At 42.2% G+C, this 24,197-nt stretch overlaps 2 protein-coding genes across 3 annotated transcripts in view; both read left to right on the top strand.

The window, feature by feature from the left end:
* Window positions 1–4,262, top strand: part of LOC134586521 (cytochrome P450 2K1-like) — a 38,395-nt gene extending 34,133 nt beyond the window's left edge. The window contains exons 9-10 of the mRNA XM_063442080.1: window positions 1,098–1,239; window positions 3,924–4,262. Coding sequence (XP_063298150.1) covers window positions 1,098–1,239; window positions 3,924–4,102 — 321 coding nt within the window. The 3' untranslated portion in view covers window positions 4,103–4,262. The remainder of the gene's footprint in view (window positions 1–1,097; window positions 1,240–3,923) is intronic.
* The window catches only part of LOC134586516 (cytochrome P450 2K1-like), a 426,562-nt gene that overhangs the window by 358,974 nt on the left and 43,391 nt on the right, over window positions 1–24,197 (top strand). Inside the window, exon 1 of one of the 2 annotated variants that reach the window (XM_063442071.1) lies at window positions 21,779–21,898. The exons of the other annotated variant lie outside the window; for it this stretch is intronic. The gene's annotated coding sequence lies outside the window, so the exon portion shown is untranslated. Of the gene's footprint in view, window positions 1–21,778; window positions 21,899–24,197 lie in introns of those variants that run through there. 2 annotated transcript variants of the gene reach the window in all.

Genomic DNA, 24,197 nt, shown 5'->3' with positions numbered 1-24,197 from the left:
CTACAAGCAGGATAATGTTAAGAGATTGAGAAATAAAAATAAGGGGATTAATGATGTTTTGAGGATAGCATTGTTACAGATAAGGGAAGGTATCATATATAACATATGACTAATTCCTCCTCTAAATAAGCTCATCCTACACAGATAATCATTAGTCTTGAAGGTAATTAATCCATATAAGACTTAAGTAGACACCATAATGAGCTTGACAATTAGAATCCAGGATTCCATGAATGGGTTGATCTCTTTTACATGGTTAAATGAAAGGAAGGTAAGGACTATGGGAAAGTTTTCCAAACTGATACCGATGGAAAGTCTTATACAATTACTCACTTTAAAAAACTATTAATTTTACTGAATTCTCTGGGAACATGCACTGACTCCCTGCCACCTGTTCTTCATAAAGGAATGTTGCCAGCATTCCACTATTGACCATGAGTCGATCTCACAAAGATATGACCTCAGACTTTCATTCGGGTTATTTTATTGTAGTGGACTGGATCTGCAAGCTGTTGAAACTACTTGTGATCAATATATTTCTTATATGTTGCATTATACCTTTATGTTTTTATTGATATTTTCATTGGCGATACCTTAAACCCATAGGTATATTGATGGGCATCTCAAAAATCCAACTATTTTCCCCAACTCATTTACTGGCATTCTGTTGGATGAGTGTAGTAATAATAGTAATGGACTTGGGTTTTTTTTGTGCCAACTTTTGGTTTCATGATGCTATTATGCTTGAAATTCCTATGTTTTACAGCTTGCTCAAACACTAATCTTTTCTTTCTTGTACTAACTGTCCATTACAATGAAATGTTCTTAAACTAATTTTTGTGCTCTGAACAGTGTCTACAATCAATAAACAAAGTAAAATAGCCAGGCTCAGATAGTTCTTTTTTTCTGTTCTGCTTTTGCCATAAACTTTGTTATTCCCTGTGAATAAACCACATTTTGCAAAACCTCTAGTAGGATGATATTTTTCTCTCTAACACTAGGTGGCAGAATATCTAAAAAAAAATAAAATAATGTTTCTATGTATTTGTCTATTTTTTCCATTACAAATATGTTGACTGTTCTTTATTTTTTTTTAGGGAACAGAGGTCATCCCACTTTTAGCATCTGTCCTGCAAGACAAGGCTTATTTTGAGAGACCAAAAGAGTTTTATCCTCAGCATTTTCTTGACTCAGAAGGAAAATTTGTGAAAAATGAAGCATTTCTCCCATTTTCAGCTGGTAAGACCAACTAGGCAATTTATTTTTTTTAACATGTACATATGTATAGAATGTAATATATTGACAGCCGTTGCAGGTGTAAATTTACTGGGGTTAGAAGAAAAAAAAAAAGAATTTGCATTAACACAGATCTAGCTCAGCCCATAAGAAATGAGAGTAAACTTTTATTTTTCAGCTTTGATCTTTCCTCCAGAAATAGGATATACTATAAGTTACAAAATTTCTCAGAACCTCACATGAAAATGTATTCAATGTCTTATTCACTAAATAGAATGTATTCCAGTTTTGCAGAGTAAATATACTGTAAAATTGGCAAAGTTGCGGGGTGGAGTCTAACTGCTGAAGCGGACGGTCGCATGGCCGCTGAGGTCCATACCACAACAGCAAAAAATTACCACTCTCAACACTCGGACATGAGCCAAACCCATCCCAGGGAGACCCCATGACTCACCTGGGCCCCATGGGTCAGAAAACTAAAATACAAAACCCTGATAAGCCCTGGCTGAGCATGAATATCGGGGAGCTATGGCAGCAGGCTCACAACACCACCGGATCCAAGATGGCGTCCCTCCACACAGTCTGCTTGGACTTTTATGTTGGGATGTCAGATGAAGCAGAGGGTACTTCTCACCAGCCCCGATGCTGCCACCACTGGCCCGGACGCAGCCCCTGCCAAAACGCGACAGCCCCCACACCGGTGATTATGAGGGCCATAGGTGAGCTCATGTCAAATCACCATAAAAAAATTGCGGCCAATGTGGCCACAATCCAGGACGACCTGCCCAATAACAGAGCTACAAACAGCAGTCCAAGAACTGCGGCAGCAAAATCTGCTCCATGAACAACGATTTGCCACTCAGGAAGACAAGCGTCGCCCATGAAACCTGAAAGTCAGAGGTGTCGCTAAGACCAACCCAGAGGCTGAGTTGTCACACTCCTCACAGCATTACTAACCCCGAAAGCGGCCAAAACAGTCACACTGGACGGAATATTCCGCATACCGAGACTAGCCAAGGCACCACCCTCTGCTCCCGGGGACTTGGTGATTCAGTTCCAGAGCCAAAAAGACAAAGTCGCAGTCCTGGCAGCCACCAGAGATCAGCCAACATACCCCTTCGAAGAGATGGCCCTGACATTCTATTCAGATCTCTCAGGTGGGATACTGGCATGGAGAAGGTCCCTGTGACAATTTACCTCCCTTCTGCGAGCGCAACACATCCGGTGCTGCTGGAGCCCAGCTCACGCTCTGCTTGTCACCAAAGGAGACACACGATATGATATGCAGGAGGCCACAAAGGTTCTGAGCCTTTTGGACCTCCCCCCACATATTCACTCGATCCACCTGTGCCATCAGCGAGGTCCATGCACCCCTTCGGCTGGGACGCAGCTAGCGCTCGGCGGCCTACCGCAAAACCCTATGCAGCAGCCACGACCTAAACCAGGGCCAGGTTAAACAGAAAATTTGCCGGGACGGGACATTCTCCCATCATACACAGACTTATTTTTTTTTCTAAATACCATCTGAACGTTGAGACTTAACTTTTAAATTTAAAAGTTTTCGCATTGGACCAAAGCCAATGACTTGTATGCACAGGCTTTGGCCCAGACCTATCCGACTGCCAGCTGACCATTAGTCTCCTCCACAGCTTGGGGTAATTCAGGCGCATGCCACAGCACGATAGCATCACTCCACTCAGAGGACGCATATGCTGTACCTCGGCTAGCTCACCCCCTACTGTTTAGCACATTAACGGTTTTAATTTCTTTGTGTTTTATCAGTTAAAACTTTATTTTTGTTGAATCTAAATAAATGCATATTACTACTTAGGTGACCTTTGTGAAGTGCTTCATCCCCAGGAAAACGCAGCTGACCATACCCACCTTCACTGTTACTCCACTTATTATAAAATGTGCATTGATACCCATGCCACAATGTCTTAATATGTTTTCCGTAACGCGGACACTTGCTGTTGTGGCATAGTGAGCCGTTTTGTAAAGTATTTTCTATGCACACAAAAATAAAGAATAAAAATAAACTGGCAAAGTTGCAGTAAATTTAGAAATTGGCTTTGATAATGGTCAGCTGGCAGTCGGATAGGTCTGGGCCAAAGCCTGTGCATACAAGTCATTGGCTTTGGTCCAATGCGAAAACTTTTAAATTTAAAAGTTAAGTCTTTAATTATGTGATATTAAAAGGGTACCTTGAACACCATAAGTATTACAGTTCATCTATGAAACAACACAGCTTGTAATCTCCAGCCCAAAGATTTTGTAAAAATATTTTGGAGTTATCTGACTAAAACAGAGCTCTCACTGACATAACCCAGCTTCTCTCCAGCCACATTAAAAATGCAGAATTTACTCTTCAGCATTACCAATATCAATTCCATCCAACCAGCATTAAAAGGTGAAGAACAGGTTCTGGGTGCAGTTAAATTTTTTGTTAAACCACTCCCAAAATGATTGACAAAAAATGTGGGATGCCTCTAAAACCATCTCTGCACCAAAACCACTATTCTGAGTTATAGTAGTTATGTTACTTATACTTCTTTTTAAAGATATATTTTTTAAACTATTTCATTCATCACAAAAGAGACAGAATTATAATTTCAACTTAATAAGTAGAACAATTAAAAACTCAGCTCCTACACTTACTTTAGCAATTATTTTTGTGTCTATTCTAGGTCGAAGAAGCTGTGCTGGGGAAAACTTAGCTAAAATGGAATTGTTCCTGTTCTTTACAAGACTTATGCAAGCATTTACATTCCGGCCTCCATCTGGTGTAGAGATCGATCTCACCCCTGTATTCAGCATCACTTTAAGCCCATCTGCGCATGAGATCTGTGCCTTGCCACGTAACTAGGGCACATTTTTGATGATGAGTGGACAAGAAACAGATTTCCAAATAATCTTCTAAAGGATAATCCACATACAATGTATCTGTGTATATGTTTAACTCAATTTGAATCTTTAGTTTTACTGGTGTATAGATACATTTAATATTAAAAGTACATTATACAGAATCTTTTTGTACTTGAATAAAGCTTTATTTTAAGTATACAATGGATTGTACATTTATAAGAACAATAAGTACAATATAAGAAATGCCTTGTACTTAAAATATATTTACACTATTTTATGTTTCTGTCCTGCCACTCATTGCTATTTTTCTTGACTCATGTCTTCAATCTTTTACATCAGGATGTTTTCTCTTGATCCACTTGCTCTTGGAGGACTTCACCATATCACATTTATCTCATTATATTCTTCAATTTGGAAGTCTCTTTTGCCCAATTTATTTGTTCTATAGTTGTTCTAGAAACTTTGCCATTCACATAGATGTATCCTCATACAAACACGTTATAAGAAAGGTTACAGATATAGTTTCATGACAGAAAGATTAAAATATCTAGCACAATACTGTTTTGAAAACTACCATTTCATATGGAGGAAAATACCTACTTTTGTTTTTCGTCAAGTAAAACATATCAGGGATCAACCAAAAGGAAAACAAACATATTCCATAAATTTTTATAGGAAAATTTCAAGGAATAGCATTCAATATCATATCGGACTGGCCCACCGGGATACCGGGAAATTTCCCGGTGGGCCGTCGGCACCTGGGGCTGGGAAAACAGCTGGGTGTGCTGGGGGACTTGTGCTGGCGGCCGTTGAGGGACCTGTGCTGGCGGCCACTGGGGGACCTGTGCTGGTGGCCGCTGGGGGGGCTACGCTGTCTCTGCTCCCCAGCGCACAGCTTAATGAGACCGGGGCCGGAATAAGATTTCATATTCTGGCTGCGGTCTCATTCAGCAGCGCGTGAGGGGCGGGAGAGCAGAGCCAGCGCAGACAGGCAGGTAGTAGTAATGTGTGTCAGTGTGAGTTTGTCTGTCTGTTATAGTGTGTGTGTGTGTGTGTGTCTCTGTCTGTTTTGGTGTGTTACTGTGTGTCTGTGTCATGGTGTGTGTCTGTCTGTCATGGTGTCTGTCTGTATGGTGTGTGTCTGTCTGTCATGGTGTGTGTGTGTGTGTGTGTCATGGTGTGTGTGTGTGTGTGTCTGTCCATCATGGTGTGTGTCTGTCTGTGTCATGGGGTGTGTGTCTGTCTGTGTCATGGGGTGTGTGTCTGTCTGTGTCATGGTGTGTGTCATGGTGTGTGTGTCTGTCTATGTCATGTGTGTGTGTGGGTCTGTCTGTATCATGGTCTGTCTGTGTCATGGTCTGTCATGGTGTGTGTGTGTGTAGAGATACCAGTACCACTACATTAACCCCTTAAGGACACATGACATGTGTGACATGTCATGATTCCCTTTTATTCCAGAAGTTTGGTCCTTAAGGGGTTAAAGGTGTGTGTGTGTGTGTGTGTGTGTGCGCGCCTGCTAGTGAGTGAGGTTATGTTTTTATGTCAATGAGCTTATGTATATCAGTGAGATTGTTTGTCTTGAGATTGTATAATTGTTATGGGGACTTTATCTCCCTCTACTAAATGTCTCCATTCTTTCAAAGCCAGGATTATAGATAGTAATTCCCTGTTCCCTATATCGTAATTAACCTCTGCTGGGGATAACTTTTTAAAGAAGAAGCCACAAAGATGGAGTGGAGTGTCTTGGGACTCATGTTGAGAGAGGACAGCTCCAACTCCTGTCTCCGAAGCATCAAACTCTAGTACAAAAGGCTTGGAAGGATCAGGATGTATGAGCACCGGGGCAGTAGAAAAGAGGGACTTCAATTGCTCAAAGGCAGACAGGCCTGCAGGAGGCCAGACATAGGTTTCAGCACCTTTACGTGTGAGATTAGTAATGGGAGATTTGACCGAGCAGAATCCCTTTACAAACCTGTGGTAATAGTTGAGAGACATGAACTTAGTGGGTTGTAATGTCTGGGGAATAAACAAGGATGTCAACTAGAAAGACTAAAACACAAGAATGAATATATTCCCTTAAAACATAATATATCAGGTCTTGGAAAACCGCTTGAGTGTTACACTGTAGCCGAGTAAACGTACAGAAGCCAGACAAAGCGAGATGAATGCAGGTCTTCAGGAAGTAAGAAGTCTTTATTAACATACCGATCGGGCCTCAGATGAACTATCGTTCCAAAACAGATATGAGAGCCAAATACATGGAGTACATTCCTTTTATAGTACTATAACTCCTCCCATTAATAGCTACGCCCACATATACATTTAACCAATCAATGAGCAGAGTATATACTTGTTCATCTGGTCAGACCACATGCTCATCCAAGACAAAGGAGAAAGAAGTGTAATTTCAGTTCCTGCATTCCTGCACATGCTCAGTACATTGATGACAGTATCCTAGCTACGTGTAGCTAACTGATACAACATACACATATGCCACATGGAAATCTCGGCCTACTAAATTTACATTTCACAGAAATTCCACCACATTCCCCCCCCTTGATGCCTCTGATTCAAAATTATTCTAGATGCATCACCAATAATAGTTCACCAATACCTCTCAAGTAGCCATTGAACCAGACCAGACCTTGTAAGCATCTTAGCATCATCACAAACTTCTTCAGCATTCCTCATCCTGAATAGGTTCTCTTTGGGCTAGGGATTCATATCTACAGACAGCCATTACATGAGCAGCTGTCTTTCTTTCTATAGTACTCTCTATGATACTACGTATAGATCTGACCACTAATGGAATTAGGCAGGGCAGAAAGAGACATAAGAATATAATAAATACTCCTCCTCCTACTAACACCTTAATCCCTCCAAGCTGTTCATACCAAGTTCCAAACCAACTACTAGGATTATACCCATTCCAGACCTGAGTCGGTACATGTGTAAGTTTAACCATGTGACTGGTAAGTTCAGCCACTGTCTGTAATCTTATAATACGGTTGAGCATATATATTGGGGTTCTATATCCATTAGTACCATCTTCTGCCCAAGTAGCAGGTCCATAGTAATTTATGATACAGTGGGGAGGCTACTCATCATCTTCCCAACTACCTATATTCAAGGATGCTCGCTTCCTTTTATGATTTACATCATAAACCTTAACTCCCAAGGTCTCTCCTGTCTCAATTGGCAACAAGAAGAAGGATGGTTTAAGCATACCTAATACACATGCCCCTTCCCAATCTGGTGGTAACTCTGAATATGCTTTCTTACCACAGATCCAGTATAGATTTGCTGGGGCTTTCCAATTGGATGTAGCAGATAAGTCAAACCATACCCCCTTTAAATGAGAGCAATTGGCAAACTGATTAGTAGGCTCTGAGACATTTGAAGCTGACCACCAAGTAGTATCTCTAGTATCGGCATTATAGGCTTTCTGACCTAGACGTATTACTCGCCCACAGGTGTAGTATACAATGGCCCTTTCCTGTCTAAACATACATGACCTATAATGGAGGGTTTTAATCACCATTCTGATTTACTTCTAGTACTTACTGTCACGGTAATATACCCTGTAATGGACCGTTTTGCTCAAAAGGGGATAAAAATTGGTGTTCTGTAGCTGTCCTTCTGGCTGTAGGAACGATCCCGCCGCTTGCCACCAATTGTAACGGACCGTTTTGCTCAAAAGGGGATAAAAATCATTTAGGCGATAATCCCCTTTTTCCTAGACCAGCAGCTACTGCAAGCACCAATCTCCCGAACTGGAAACTGTACGAATTCTGGAAACTCCCGAACTGGAAACACACAAACCCTGGAATCAGCCGAACAGGAAAAGCATACAATCCGCTTACACTCCTGGCAGTCAGCATACAATCCAATTCCCCCAAAAACGAGATGACACATCGGTTTGAGGGTCAAGCAGAATCTGTTTTACTGAGGGCTACCTGCCCAGTATTTATGCAGGTCTCCCACTTAGGGACCAAATGGAAGACTGAAACAGCAGACAGACATGTATCATTTTCGTACACACAGCCACAATACATTCCCACAATGCATCCTGGCTTCCTCCTCTCTGTCCTGGAGATAATTAATGAAGTAATTCACTTATCTCCCAGGACAAAGGCAAGACTCCATTATACACGTGGTGACACAGAAACAGACTATCACTTTAAAATACATAAAGACACATTTTATACATAAAACACAGACATGTAACATATCCCCAGATAGCTCAGGTCTGGGTGCACATGATTAGGTGAATGGCACCCAGACCACCCGAATACAGTTTAAGTGCCATGGAGCTAAAGTCTTTAATTATATGAACAGGCTCCATGGCATTGCTATCTGGGTTAAAACATTCACATAAAACAAACTACCGAATTTCCCTGCATTCACCAAATCCATACGAATTAGAACCAGGGGCTGGAGGTTCAGCGGTGCCTGCACGTAAAAGTGTCTGATTTTGGTGCATGAAAGCCGGGCAGAAAAGCGCTGGCTGCCCGGGGAGCTCCAGAACACCGCCACCTAGCGGCCGCTAAGTGTAACAGTGGCCACCCAGTAACAAGCAATTAAGCTGCGGTTAACCGCAGCTTCAGGGAGGTAAATTGGCAGCACACTCCAGCTTCTGGGTGGCCAATTAACAACGCTGGCCGGCTTCCCACGGCTCTGGGGAGGTTGGTAAATGGCTGTTTGTTCGGTAGATGGAATCTACCGAACTGCTGTGCAGAAAGGGAGAAATAAATCCTTCTGCACAGCAAAATTAACCCTTTAGCTGCCGGTCCATAATCTAAAGGCAACAGGCGAGCAACCAGGCTCCTCCAGTTCACAGTGGCGAGATTGGCTTCGCCACATACCCCAACACGCAAGAATAGTCCAGATAGTCTAGAGGCAGAAAAAAAATACATCTTACCGGACCTTAGAATGGCCGGACTTGACGAGGACAAGAAAAGACAGAGTCCAGAACGAGAGACAGCGAAAACTAGAACAAGTCAAGGACTGGTACATGGGAGAGCAAACCGGCGGATAAGACAAGCAAGGATAAAGAGAAAACGGAGTCAGGAACAAAGCCAAGGTCTAGCACCAAAAAAACACAACTGAACGATACAAGCACTAAAGGGAACTGAATCAGAAACCACGATAGGGCATATGCTACTGTCTCAGTTTCAAGTCCTACATATATTATCGTTCCTGGATCTACTCCTGTGCTATATATTTGGAACACAAATAAATGTCCAAACTTATCAATAAAATGTTGTGGATAAGAGATGGTCATATGGACCGGATTACATTCCATAGATTTACAATAAGGTGTGGTAGGCAACCTTTGGATAATCATATCTTGATCCACTGTTTTTCCCCAGGTCGCCCACCATACACAAGACCAATAGGGACAAAAGTTAAAATCCCTATTTGGGCAATCAGGATCAGTAGATCTCTTACTGGGACATAAATATTTATCATTAAACCCATACGTTCGTTCCCATTTAAGATTACCACGTACATTCCAAGGTTTTCCACTACCTGAGATCGCCTTACATGCATCAAATAGTAGAATGCCCTTAGAATGTATGGTATTTATCACAGTTCTAATTATCAAGGTTCCCTGAGAGTTACTGTTCCGAATTACCAACCAAATTGTACGGGGGTGGAATTGGGGATCAAAACATTTAGGCTCCCCTGATATTGGTTTGCACAGACTGTAATCAATATCTAAATATCTACATTTAGATACAGATCCCTTACATTCGTACCGTGAGTGCCAAATAAGAGTTTGTGATATTTGATCACCTGTTTTTGTAGTCTTAATGCAACTATCACAATTCTGTATGTCTGTACTCTTACCTTCCTGAAAAATCATAAAAATACCTAAACACATAATATAACATATTATTTCAGAAGTCCTCATTTCTACTCTTCGACCGTGCGACGGCACCTCAGCTTCCCGATTGTGAGGGCTGCAAGGATTGTCGTTCTTATGATCCTCACTTTTCTTCACAGATATCCCTTCGAGACACTCTGGATATGACACGTAGGTAGGTGGTCAGGCTTTATTATGGCCGTCAAAACACCTTCTTGCTGATATCTGTTGTTAAATTTTAACTAAGATGTCCCAATTAGAGATGTCGCGAACATAAAATTTTCCGTTCGCAAACGGAAAGCACGAACTTCCGCAAATTTTAAAACCCACAGGGACTCTTTCTGGCCACAATAGTGATGGAAAAGTTGTTTCAAGGGGACTAACACCTGGACTGTGGCATGCCGGAGGGGGATCCATGGCAAAACTCCCATGGAAAATTACATAGTTGATGCAGAGTCTGGTTTTAATCCATAATTGGCATAAATCACCTAACATTCCTAAATTGTTTGGAATAACGTGCTTTAAAACATCAGGTATGATGTTGTATCGATCAGGTAGTGTAAGGGTTACGCCCGCTTCACAGTGACAGACCAAACTCCCCATTTTATGCACCGCAAACAACCGCAAACAGTCCATTTGCTCAAGGTGGGATACCAAGCTAGCCATGTCCCGTTCCTTGTCCTCACTGATGTCATTGAAGGTCTCTTCCTCCACCCAGCCATGTACAACACCAAGGGTCCCCAAAAGGTGACAACAAGCCCCCTGTATTTTTTTTTTTTAAATGTACACTACTGTTACACCAGATATGAGTTGCACTGGTGTGACACTGTGCCCTGGCAGGCCCTGAAACGCACACGTGTGAAGGAAACTGACTGCTATTATTTTACAGTCAAATTTCTAGTTTTTTTTTTTTAATGTACACTACTGTTACACCAGATATGAGTTGCACTGGTGTGACACTGTGCCCTGGCAGGCCCTGAAACGCACGCGTGTGAAGGAAACTGACTGCTATTATATTACAGTCAAAAAAGTTTTTTTGTTTTTTTAAATGCAAGCTATTGTGACACCAGATATGAGTGGTGGCACTGGGCAAGTGGGCACAGTATACGCTGTGAGCCTGACACACACGCTGGCAGGCAGGCAACTGCAATTAGATTACACAGAAAAAAAAAAAAGCAGACTGTTCTAGCCCTAAAAAGGATCCGATGAGTCCTTCAGGACTGTAGTGGACACTGAATACACTAGCCTAGCTATCGATTTCCCTATTAAATCAGCAGCAGCTACACTGTACCTCCTCTCACTAAGAATGCAGCTTCCGGGGGCGGGGCCTAGCTGTCATGGAGGAAAGACGCACTTTGTGTGAGCTCCCTCAATATCTCACTTTAAGCAGCTATCAACAAGCGAATTTCACCCCAGAAGCGGATGACCCAGCAATGTTGCTCCTACCTGACCGACCCGACATGCTTAATAGCGGTCAGCAACTCGACAGAGTCTTACTTACCTCCACGAGGCAAGTGTGGCCTGGTGCTCACCGGGCGGTAAATCTTTGTCTCACTCACAAAGCTTTACCAAACACTAGATACTTATCTCTGTAACTATAAATCAAACCCTACAATTATCCACACTATAAATCAACTTTTAACTAAACGACTACATCACATCCTAGTAATCTCATCTTTACAATCAGTGGTTATGGTATGGTTAGCAAGTGGTTATAATACAGTTTTAAAGTCACAGATCAGTTAGTAACAGTTATGGTGTTATACATATAACATAAGACAACAGTTTTTAGTAATTTTTACACAACGTCAGTGGTTATGGTACATGTCAGTGGTTATGGTACCGTGCGCTATTTTACAGTTATACACACAATTTACACTCCCACTAGACGGCAGAGCTCAAGCTTTCTAGCAGGACATAAAATTCACCAATTCACCAACTACAGTATATTTAACAACATTTACAATTATCCCAACCATTCTATTTGGCCAGCACCTTGAGAACTATCGATCTATCTATCAAGACAGGACACCGGTGTCCGACATGAAGTATGTACACCAAGTTTCAGTCTGACCCAATACCACCTATATTAGACGGGCTGACTACAGAGCGTCTAATGTCCAATAAGTGTTGCACCATCGCTTCTTCCCTCCCGAAGGAGAGGGCAATCCAATAACCGGTTCAAAATATAAAACCCCTTGTGGGTCTACTGCTCTAACAGTATCAGTCTTACCTGTTAGTTCCTGGCCCTGGGCTCACATTCATCGACGGGGCACCCCGGTACTTACTATGTAAAGGCCGATGATCTCCTGGGCGAAGCAGCCCAGTGGCGCCGAGATGAAGGGATGTCCACGCAGAAGTTCAGGGGTGCTGCCGTGGAGAACGTTGGTAAAAAGTTTTACCGTCTCAAATCTCTGCGCCAGCTTCCGTGTGATGAGAGTTCCCGGCCAATGCACCTTGTGTTAAACGCGGTATTCCATTCTTGGTTTTCTTTTATCCTGACCAGATTGTATGCACTCCTAAGGTCTAATTTAGTCAACATAGTGGCCCCCTTAAGTTTATTGAATAGCTCAGTGATAAGAAGAATCGGATAGACGTTCCTTATAGTGATCTTCTTAAGGCTTCTGTAATCAATGCACAGTCGTAGATCTCCCTCTTTCTTAGACACATAAAAACCCTGCACCTGCAAGAGAGGAAGATCTACATATAAAACCCTTGGCAAGAGCATCCTGGATATACTCTTCCATGATTTCACTCTCATGGGGAGAAAGAGGATACACCCTTCCTCTAGGTGGCATACTGTCTGGAAGGAGGTCAATGGCACAGTCATAAGGTTGGTAACGTCTCAGCATTGATTTTATTAAAGACCTCCTTGACATGGATGTATTGCGGCGGAACCACTGTGGGTAAGGGAACCGTAGTAGGTACATTGATACGATTATAGGTTTTACTGAGAGAAGACATCGTTCTTTGCAGGTAGCACCCCATGAATCAATTTCACCCTTAATCCAATCCAAGACCAGATTATACTTCACCAACCAGGGAAATCCAAGAATGACAGGACATGAAGGGGTTGAAATAACCTGTAGAGCTATATTTTCTCTATGCAGTAGGATCAGACAGTGATAATGTAAGGGTCTCATGGGTTATAAGAGGTGTCTGGAGGGGGCTACCATCTACAGCCTCAACGGCCAAAGGTGTGGATCTCTCCCTCATGGGGACAAGAAGGCCGTTCACTAATTTTTTGTCAATAAAGCTTTCAGCAGCTCCTGAATCAACAAGAACCTTACAAGGAATGTTATGAGCACCCCATGATAGAACTACTGAGAGGAGGAATCTGCTGTGAGGCAAGGTAGAGGATGATTTTATAACACCTAAAGCCGGTCCTCTAACAGTGCTCATGTACGGAGGTTTTCTGGACGTATTGGGCAATTTCACCACAATACAGGCATGAACCCTCAGCCCTATGACATTGTTTCTCAGTTTTTGAGAGCTTCATCACTCCTAGTTGCATAGGTTCAGATTCAATAGCAAATGCAGGAGCAGATGGAGTCATACGAGGAGCCGGGGAAACAGGGCTCCGGAAAGTCCATGTCTTAGTTTTAGCCCTCTCCCTAAGGTGGTTATCTTTGTCCATCATATATACTATATAATCCTCCAGCAAATCCAGAAGATATTTAGCCGCTTTTTCATCTAATAAAGCCTCAGAGAGCCCTTCTGAGAAAGCAGTTACCAAACCGCTGTTTGTCCAATCTACCTGTAACGGATTACCTTGGTTCAGAGTCTGTAGTGCAGATATATGCTCACCTTGCAATTAAACACAGGTCACGGTGGTCAGGGAAGAACTCACCTGGCCTGGGAGTCTGTGCAGGATGATGCTCCAAGTCTCAGTACAGATACGGACATAAACAGGAGAATCGTCGTGGGTAAGCCAAAGGTCAGTGGGTGCCAGAAATCAGGATAAACGAGTAGAGAGCCAAGGTCAGAGGATGCCAGAAGTCAGGATACACGAAATACCAAGCCAAGGTCAGGAATCAACAGGAGAACACTGGAACACGAAACAGCAATACAGGAACCAGAGTCAAGGAACTGATACTGCCCTCAGGGAGAGGCAGTGTCTTATACCTGTCTAATCAGTGATCAGCCACAGGTGAACCATGAGTGACAGGAGCAGTCTCAGGTAAATTCCAACCCCCAGTGCTGGATACAAGGCAAGATCCAAACGTGAGGCTATTACTTGAGCTGTATGGTGGCTCAGAGGAGAAACAGCGGACCCAGGACCGCAAAGTACCCAGGTTCAAATCCCTTATTGGGCACTTCTGGGGCAACCTTGTCTGGCAGTCTCTATGTTGCAGTGAGAACTGTGACACTACCTTGGCAGCCAGCATGCAGGATTCTATGATGTAATCCGCAACAGATCTGTTTCCTTTTTTAGCTTTCACAAAAGGTTCAAAATATCTATTGAATTCAGTGATGAATTATATGTAGTTGTAAGCTACCATCCTTCCACTCTCTCATAAGGGATTAGCCCAGGCTAGGGCTTTACCGGATAGTTGGTTCATTAAGTATCCGATCTTAGCCCTGTCAGAAGGGAAAGAACCAGGAGATGCCTCAAAGTGGTATTCTATCTGGTTTATAAAACCCCTACACTCCTGGGAATCACCACTGAATCTAGGTGGAGAGGAAAAGCTTATAGTGAGAGCACTTTGACCACTGTACACTGCCACAGTGGCATGTTGTGGAGCCTGGGTAGAGGGTGTCTCCGATTGGAGGTGCGCAGTGCGAGCCAACAATGTCTAAAAGGCCTGGGCAAACTGATCCATGCGGTGATCATGTTCTTCCAGCTTAGCCTTGCAAGATATCACCTGTTTACTTAAGCCTGCAGGGTCCATGGCCCTGTCATATTGTCAGGAATAGCTGATGCCCAACACGCAGAACTTAAGTAAATATAAAAGTCCCAAGACGTATTACCGGGCCTTAGAATTGCCAGATTTAACGTAAAATAAGAAAAAAGCACAAGACAGGATAATGACAAGAACACAGAAATCACGGTACCAATGAACAAGCCAAGGGTCAAGAAATATAGAATTCAGAATAGTCAGGAGCCAAGCCAAAGGTCAAGGAAAACAGAGATAGTCAGAAGGGAAGCCAAGGTCAAATACACTAGAATCAATACCAGGAACGCGCTCTCGGAAAACCACAATGGAAACCGAGACAGGGCACAGACAAATGGACAAAATAGGTTTATATAGGCTAAGGTGCTCCCTGATTGGGTGCAGGGAAGAATGTAAGCGTGGGCGTGTGTGTGATACACCTACACGATTAAAATGATATGGCACTTTAAGGGTTAAATTATAATACCCTTAAATCAAAGTTTAATGATTACAGACACGCCCGCTGTGTAAGGGGGCGGAGCTACCACCAGGTTCAGGTGAGTTTTTGGTGGCATTCCCATTACCATGTGGGAATGCCGCCAGACGGAGATGTGCCCGCCGTGTCCAAATCCACACCTGGGCATGAGCGGACCAGGCTGGCGTCTGCAGGAAAAGTAAGAATCCGGCGGCATTCCCCTTAATGTGTGGGAATGCCGCCACAACGGACATAAAGAATTTCCACATAATCAACTTAAAGGATAAGCCAAGTACCATAACCCCTAAAACATGCATTTTATTCTTCTTACCCAACTCCACTACTTCTGGCAGAAAGCTGGAAGCTCCTGCTCAGGCTCAGCTTCTCCCCAGTGGAATGTTGCTGTACTGCTAGCTCTCGTAGGTAGCAAGGGTTGTGGTGTATTTAAAAGGTGCAGCACAATTCTTTCATGTTTTATATAAAGGAGTGTGTCTGCTAGCTTTGTTTAGTGTTCAGTTTTCTTTTCTTTTTCTTTTTGTTAATAGCTTATATATTAAGATATATTTATCTCTTATATTCATTTTAAATGTTCACATTTTATGCATGTATCTTTATAATTCCATATCCTCTGTTATCTTTACTGAACTATTACAAATAGTCAAGTCAACCGAGTTTAATTCCAAGGTGAGTCAAGTGAGTTTAAATGCAGAGCAGGTCAAATGAGTTTTTATCCCTTGCATGGTGTTTGCGTTGCTTCAACACTGTTATTGTTCTTAGAAAGGAATGTGTAATATTATACAAGAGTGAATGATTACTCAGCAATTAAGAAGTAAATATTCCTTTTACTTGCTGGGTGTAGGAAAGATCTAGTAGCTGACATAATGTTCAAAGGAGGTAAACTGAGTTTAATGATAATGAGCAGTAATATTGATAATTTTAGAGTAGAGTAGTAGAAATTGTGAAATAGGAAAGGAAATTAGTCTCCTGACGAGCAAACTACACTAAAGTTTTACTTTTCAAGCAATTTATTAAAGGACCACTATAGTGCCAGGAAAACATACTCGTGGACCCCCTCCCGCCGAGCTCTGGAGAGAGGAAGGGGTTAAATCTTATCTTTCTCCAGCGCCGGGCGGGGAGCTCTACTCCTCCGATCCTCCTCCTCTCCTCCCATTCGGCTGAATGCGCACGCGCGGCAAGAGCTGCGCGCGCATTCAGCCGGTCTCATAGGAAAGCATTATCAATGCTTTCCTATGGACGCTTGCGTGCTCTCACTGTGATTTTCACAGTGAGAAGCACGCAAGCGCCTCTAGCGGCTGTCAATGAGACAGCCACTAGAGGATTTGATGGCTGGATTAACCCATTTATAAACATAGCAGTTTCTCTGAAACTGCTATGTTTATAAAACAATGGGTTAACCCTAGCTGGACCTGGCACCCAGACCACTTCATTAAGCTGAAGTGGTCTGGGTGCGTAGAGTGGTCCTTTAAGTAGGGTTGACTGAAAAAATCTGTTTTGAGCAATTCTAGTTGACTGCTTCAATAATGCACTAGTTGCCAATAACTAGACTTTGAGATTATTTTTTGTTTTTAACTGCAATTCATCCAAATTTGGGCTGATTGAGTGATTGTCTTTACAGCACACTTATTGGCCCATTATTGTGCTCTTTTGGTTCACCATATTTGTTTTCCTGTGTGTGTGTGTGTGTGTGTGAGAGTGTGTTTTAAATCTTTGAGAGTATGTGTCTATCATTGACTTTCAGTGAGTGTGTGTCAAATCAGTAAGTGTATGTCAGTGAGTGTGTGTCTAATTACAAAAAGGAGTGTGGCTTATAGAAAGGGGAGGAGTTAGCAAAATTACCACGACCCTGAAAAATTCTGCTCCCAGGCGGCCATGACCCCAGGATGGGTCCTGCTCAGCATCAATAAAATGACACATGATTGGACCATTATAAAAGTGTTAGATGCAAAGTCAGAATAGACAAAGAATGACTAGGATGATTACGAGATGAGCATGAGATGAGAATGATTACATTGATGAGCTACAACCTTTCAACCATCTGCTGAGTCTGGCATTGGAGGGTTGTCTCTGAAGCAAGTGTTTGAAAAGGTACAGATTCTAAAGCAGCACTGCCTAGCATGGAAATATGCCCACCTCTCATCGCACCATCTGGTTCAGCGTGGAGTTGAATAAGGGTAGATATGGCTTAGTCTAACTTGATCCGGGTACCATATAGTTGCTCAATTGAATTAATTATCGCTAAATTTACTTCATGAACAAACTAACTTTCACATAATTTCTACGTAATAGAAAAGCACATCATTATATTATTAGTGGTAGAATTGTTATAGAGTCAACATTTTCCATCCCAGTCATGGCTAACATGTGACATAAAACTACTGTGGAAGGGTTACTCATAGCAGGTGAAACGCCAAACTTTAGCCATCATTGTTTAACGTGGTATGGGCAGGAATGTAGTTTGTGGAGTTTCACAGGATGCTGCCATCTTATGATTAATGTTTATAAGTACTATGATTGGTTGGTAGGTGGAGTTGAGTGAAGCCTTTTGACATTTTTGTCTGTTCAACCAGGGCCATCTTAAATGTGGGGAAAACGGGGCAGTTGCCCTGGGGGCAGTTACTCCCGGGGGGGCCCAAGGCAGCTTCCCCGTGGGGCCACGCTGCCCAGATCTATTTATTCCCCATTTACTCCCAGTGGGCTTGTTTTAGCAGGGGCTTGGTTGGACACTGTGGCCCTTTAACTGCACGACTGGACCCCATGCTTTCTGGCAGCTGGCTGGATAGAAGTGGCAGCTGCTAGTCACTTCCTCCCACAGAGAGAGAGAGAAGCCACGCGGGAGGGAGGAAGAGGAGGGGCTCCTCACTTCCATCAACCTCAGGCACTACACTGGACCCCAGGGAAGCCACCCTCCAGCAAAAGGTAGGGAATGTATGTCAGTGTGTGTCTATGTGTATGTCAGTATGTCTATCAGTGTGTGTGTCAGTATGGCTGTCTGTGTGTGTGTCTGTATGTCTGTCAGTGTGTGTTTCAGTATGTTTCCTTGCAGGAGGGAGTAGCAGGGGCTCCTCAGTCACATCAGCCTCACACACTACACTGGACCCCAGGGAAACCACCCTCCTGAAAATGGTAGGAAATGTATGTCCGCGTGTGTGTGTGTGTCTATGTTGTGTGTCAGTATGTCTGTCAGTATGTGTCAGTATGTCTGTGTGTGTGCCAGTAGGTCTGTCAGTGTGTGTGTCAGTATGTGTGTGTGTGTGTGTGTCAGTATGTCTGTCGGTGTGTGTCTCGGTACATCTGTCAGTGTGTGCCAGTATGTCTGTGTGTGTGTGTGTGCCAGTGTGTCTGTCAGTGTGTGTCAGTATGTCTGTGTGTGTGTCAGTATGTCTGTTAGTGTACATGTCAGTATGTCTGTGTGTATGTGTGTGCGTCAGTATGTCTGTCAGTGTGTGTGTCAGTATGTCTGTGTGTGTGTGTCAGTATATCTGTGTGTGTCAGTATGTCTGTTTGCGTGTGTGTGTCAGTATGTTGATTAGTGTATGTATCTGTGTGTGTCAGTATACCTGTCAGTATATGTGCCAGTGTGCGTCAGTACATCTGTCAGTATATGTGCCTGTCTGTGTGTGTCAGTGTATGTATTTATATGTGTGCCAGTATGTCTTTCAGTGTCTGTGTGTCAGTATGTCTGACAGTATATGTCTCTGTGTTTCTGTATGGGTGTCAATGTGTATCTGTTTGTCTGTATGTATATTGATGTATCTGTATCTGCATGTGTCTCTCTGTGAGACCAGGGGGCCCAAGCAAATGCTTGCCCAGGGTCCAAATAATATTAAAGATGGCCCTGGCTCAATAAAATGGTCTGAAGCCTCACCACCAACATGCCTTGTGTTTATGTACTTCTGCTTAGTAATATCTACTTGTGTATGAGCACATGTAAATGTTAACCACTTCCACTGGAAGGCTAGGACATGGATTTGCCATCATTTGCATAAAGTATTAAAGTATTATTATATCTATGTCTTTTTAACATCATTAAACACAATTGACCTGCTTATTGCACATGTACGAAGCTTTATCTTTTCACCTTAGTCCTACTTGTGACATAATGTTAATAATTAGCTGGTTTTTTTTTTTATTAAATAAAAAACTCGACTCACTCACAGTGGGGTTACAGATTATTCTAGAACATGATAACGATAATTAAGCATACAAAACTCTAAAAATATCAAAAGAAGAGCACAAGCGAAAACAGGATCCAAGTCAGGGTTACAAGACTTTTGTAAAATCCTAAGAATATGCAAATTGTTCAAAACTGGAACAAAAGAAAGCACTTAGAACAAACAATAATTTATTAGTCTGCCTTATAGTTACACAGTGCAGTGATTAGCTTATTGGCTGAGAGTGGCCAATTTGTAGGGAAGTGTATATGGTGTATATGTAGGGAAGACCACAAACATTATATCTAGAGTATGAAATGCACACTCGTATTTTTTTTTTTCTTGGCTCCTATCTGCTGAATATAGAACGGAACATGGAGAGTCACGGTTTAGAGGAGGGTTTATCCTCTGGGCATTGTCAGGAACTCAAATTTGATTCAAAGTGAATTTCAAATTTAAGACCAAAGTAGCTGAATTGGAAACAATCTTCAACTCATCTATGCTTCCTCTTTGACTATTTTGGACTTTAATTTGAAATTCATGTTAAAGTCAATTTGAATTCCCCTAAAAATATCAGTTTAGTAAATTAGCCTGATTGTTTTTTTTTTTTTAACAATATTTGCTTTTAATATTATAATCCAAATTATTTTAGCTCAATAATATCACTAGACTTTAACAAAGTATGGTTGTTCGAGTCAGGACATCATATTACTGATTCTGCTGTTGTGTCCAGGTTTTAGGAGTCAGTCTCAGATTGGGTTTAGTAGAACTCTAATTTAACTTTTTTATGAAATATTAAGTTTTTCTAACGGTGTCTGACTGTAATAAGCCGGATCATTAAGCCACAGCAGCTGAGTGCAACCAGATTGCTAACTTATTTTCCACATATTAACTATTTAACTGGTCTTCATATAAACTGGTTGCAGAGTCTGTTCAATGTTACTTTTAGAAAACAGAGTGTGTTTTGTTAACACCCCACAGTTAACTTCTGAAACAGTTTAACCCTTTTACTACTAAACAGTTTGTGTTGTCTCAGAGGTCTCTTTCCACAGTTTGCACATTGGATCTTGCCTGGTGTGGTAGGCCCCCACTTTTCTTTACCTAGTGCTGAGTGCCTGTTCCTGTGCTGCCTATGTGCTATCCTTCAGTCCTGTCCTTTTAAACCACTGGTAGGATTTTGTAATGTGAGCCAAAGCCACTATCTGCAGTTGGTACACCATATGGAGAGGTTTGTCTTGTCATGGAACATTTTAGTTCATCTTTAGGAAACAGCTTTGTGATGTACTTGTGGATGTACTTGACACTGATCAGGATCCAAACTCTTTCCTTCCAGCTGGTATACAGTCTCTGGGTACTGAATTTCAAGTGGAATCCCCCATTCATAGTAAGTAGTTTCTGGATTTTGACATACATGGTCATGAGCTCTTTTCTTGGCCAGGTTATTATTCCACCTGGGCACCTAGTAACTGATAGGGTATATGTGTTGATGGCTTGGATCTTGTTGTTGACATTGAGCTGGGTACCATGTGTTTGTGGTACCTCCAAGTGTTCTCTACATCTCCTATTTGACCATCTGGAACTTGAACTCCTTCTGTCCTGATAAACTCAATCTTAGGATACAGTTTGATGTCTTTCATGTAGATTAGATGGTTGATGGTAGTTCCACTCTTGAACTTGTATCAGCATCCACTCTTCATGATGATCTGGCTAAAGGGGTTGAGGCATATGTGGAACAGCATTGTGATTAGTGCATCACCTTGGTATATGCCATATTTGATCTTTCCTTGTGTTATTGTCCTGTAATTGGCTTCTAGGGTTGTTTTCCACTTGACCTGCAAGTTCTTGTTGAAGGCTCTTAGTGTCTTGGTGATCTTGTGAAGAGCCAGGCATTCCAGAATCTGTGTGTGGCATTGTGCCATAGTATTTCTTGTAGTCAATCAAGGCTGTGCACAGACTGCTCTCAGAATTCTGTTTGGCTGCTTGGTCTACCAGCAGTTGGTGTTTTGATCCTCTGATATTGTTTCTGATTCCCTTTTGAGTATTTCTCATGTATAGCCTCTATGATTGATGGGCATATGAGTCAGTACATGATATATATACATATATGAACAGTCTGTGTAATGCAATGTATTATAGGGCCAGCATAGCAAACATTTTTCCCAGGGCTGCTTGAAATTTCTATTGATCATATCACACAATTCAGTTGAAATGTAGACGTATGTATAGGTAGGAGTGTCTCTGCATGTTTATTCACCCTGTCAAACATAAATAGAGTTGAAGGAAAGATCTGTTAGACAGTAGAAGGTAAAGAGTGCTTTGGGTATAAATACTGGACTAAATATTAGCAGACTGAACTGAAAGCAAGAGGAGGATTAGGCTTCTGCACACCTACAAAAATACATAACTGGTTGGTACTGGATGGTATTTTTTTCTATAAAATGATTCCAAAGTAGTTGGTAGAAATTAATCTTGTATCATAGATAATGGTAATTTCTTATTGTACATAGAGTGTAGCTATATAACGCATTTTACTGCATTTTTCTTTAGACTGTTGGGAAATGTATGCTTTAGGTCTTATTTAGAATCTTCTCTCTCCTGCAGGTTGAATATTTAATAACAAAACTAGCCAAAATGTGTATACATAAGAAGATTAAAAAAACAACAACAAAAAAAAACACTTTGGGTCTAGATTTAGCAATTTCGTTTTTAATTGGTGTTTATTAAATAAATCTTTTTGTGTTCATACTTATCCAGATCAAACTTTAATCACAAAGTATAGTGACTCTCTAATGTACAAAGTGTCAAAAACTAACCAAATAGTATATATTCCCGTTAGAGAGTTCCCTCTGAAGAGTCACATACCTGGCAAAATGCACATGAGGGCTCTGTTAGTTAGTGTGGATTCCATGCTGGAGTTAATAGAGTGTGATAGAAGCTTCTCGAAATCAAGTTCATAGACTGCAATGGGGAAAGTAGGGAGCAAGTAGGGAGCACGTAAGACCACTGAGAGGCGGATTGCAGTAGTCAAGGCGAGAGAGGACAGTCGCATGTACCAGCACCTTTGCCGCATCTGGCGTTAAGTAGGAGCGGATGCGCGCAATGTTTTTAAGATGGAAGCAGCAGGATTTGGCGATCAACAGGACATGAGGGGTGAAGGAGAGGTTGGAGTCAAAGAGAACACCTAGGCAGCGAGTCTGAGTGGTGGAGCAAGTCTGTCAATCTCACATACACAAGTGTTTCAAGGATCTTGGACACAAAAGGCAGTAGGGCGGCAGTTGGACGGGGAGTAAGGGTCAGGGTTGAGCTTTTTTAGAATCAGGGTTACAGTTGCATGTTTGAAGGGTAAAGGAAATATGCCAGAGGAGAGGGAGAGATTGAGAATTTTAGTGAGAGGCAAAGCAAGAGAAGGAGACAGATTATGGATGAGATGTGAGGGAATAGGATCAAGGGAGCAGGTGGTGGGGCGGGAGTACTGGAGCAGATCAGAAACCTCTTCTGCTGTAGCGGGTGCGAATGAACATAGAATAGCAGAGGGAGTGAGGTTGGGAGAAATGTGGTTATGAGGGTATTGAAGTAATTTACTTTTGCAGACTAAAGAGCCAAGCTGTAGTGGAAAAAGTGAGACTTTCTCCGGCAGCGTTCAGCAGTTCTGGAGAATTTTTGGAGGTGTCGAGTCAGCTTGGTGTGCCAAGTTTGTAGTTGGGGGAGCTTGCTGCGTTTAAGTGTAGGAGGTGCCATGATGTCTAGTTGAGAGGAGAGGGTGGAATTGTAGAAGGAAATTGCAGAGCTATGGCAGGTGAGGTTTGAGATAGGTAAAAGGAGAGTTTGGAGGTTAGTGGAGAAGTGCTCTAGGTCAAGACGTTGAAGATATTGATGTGCCGAGTGTAGTGTCTGCTGGGTGTGGTGATATCAAAAGTCAGCAGATGGTGATCAGATAGAGGAAAAAGAATATTGGAGAGATTAGAGGCGGTACAGAGGTTGGTGAAGGTGAGATCAAGAGTGTTTCCCACAGTATGGGTTGCTGAATTAGACCATTGTGTAAGGCCAAAGGAGGAGTTTACAGAGAGCAGACGAGATGCATCAGTGAAGTTGGGGTTATTGATTGGGATATTGAAATCCCCAAGTATAAGGTTAGGAGTGCTAGATGAGAGGAAGTGAGGTAGCCAGGAAGAAAAGTGCTCAATAAATAGCCTAGCATGACCAGGGGGATGGTAGATGATATCAATTCTTAAAGGAGTGGGTTTAAATATGCAGACAGTATGAACTTCAAAGGAACTAAAGGATAGGGCAGGGGCAGGAGAGATTGGTTGAAAGGTACATTGAGGGGAGAGAAGGATGCCTACACCACCACCATTATAGTTGGGTCTTGGTGTGTGGGCGAATTGTAGCCCACTAAAACCCCCAAAAAGAGGCAGAAGTAGCACTATCAGAGGGGGTAAGCCAGGTCTCTGTGAGTGCTAGTAGTGTGATGAAAAGGTTGTGTATGGCTGTTGATTTCAGGTTGCTGCAGACCTAGCAGGCATTCCGCAGTGTACACTGAATGTTAGTTCAGTGCCATTGGCAGACTATAACAATATATGAACAAACAATAAGGAAAAGTATGTCCCAGAGTAGTGTAAACAGCTCAAACACCTGTGAGGTATCCCCTTCACCTTCACACATACATATAATGTTATACACAAAAATAGGTGGACCTGTAAAATACT

This window comes from Pelobates fuscus, chromosome 2 (assembly GCF_036172605.1).
Source record: "Pelobates fuscus isolate aPelFus1 chromosome 2, aPelFus1.pri, whole genome shotgun sequence".
Lineage (NCBI taxonomy): Eukaryota > Metazoa > Chordata > Amphibia > Anura > Pelobatidae > Pelobates > Pelobates fuscus.
Note: the sequence above shows the minus strand (reverse complement) of the source record. Positions and strands in the feature narration are given on the sequence as shown.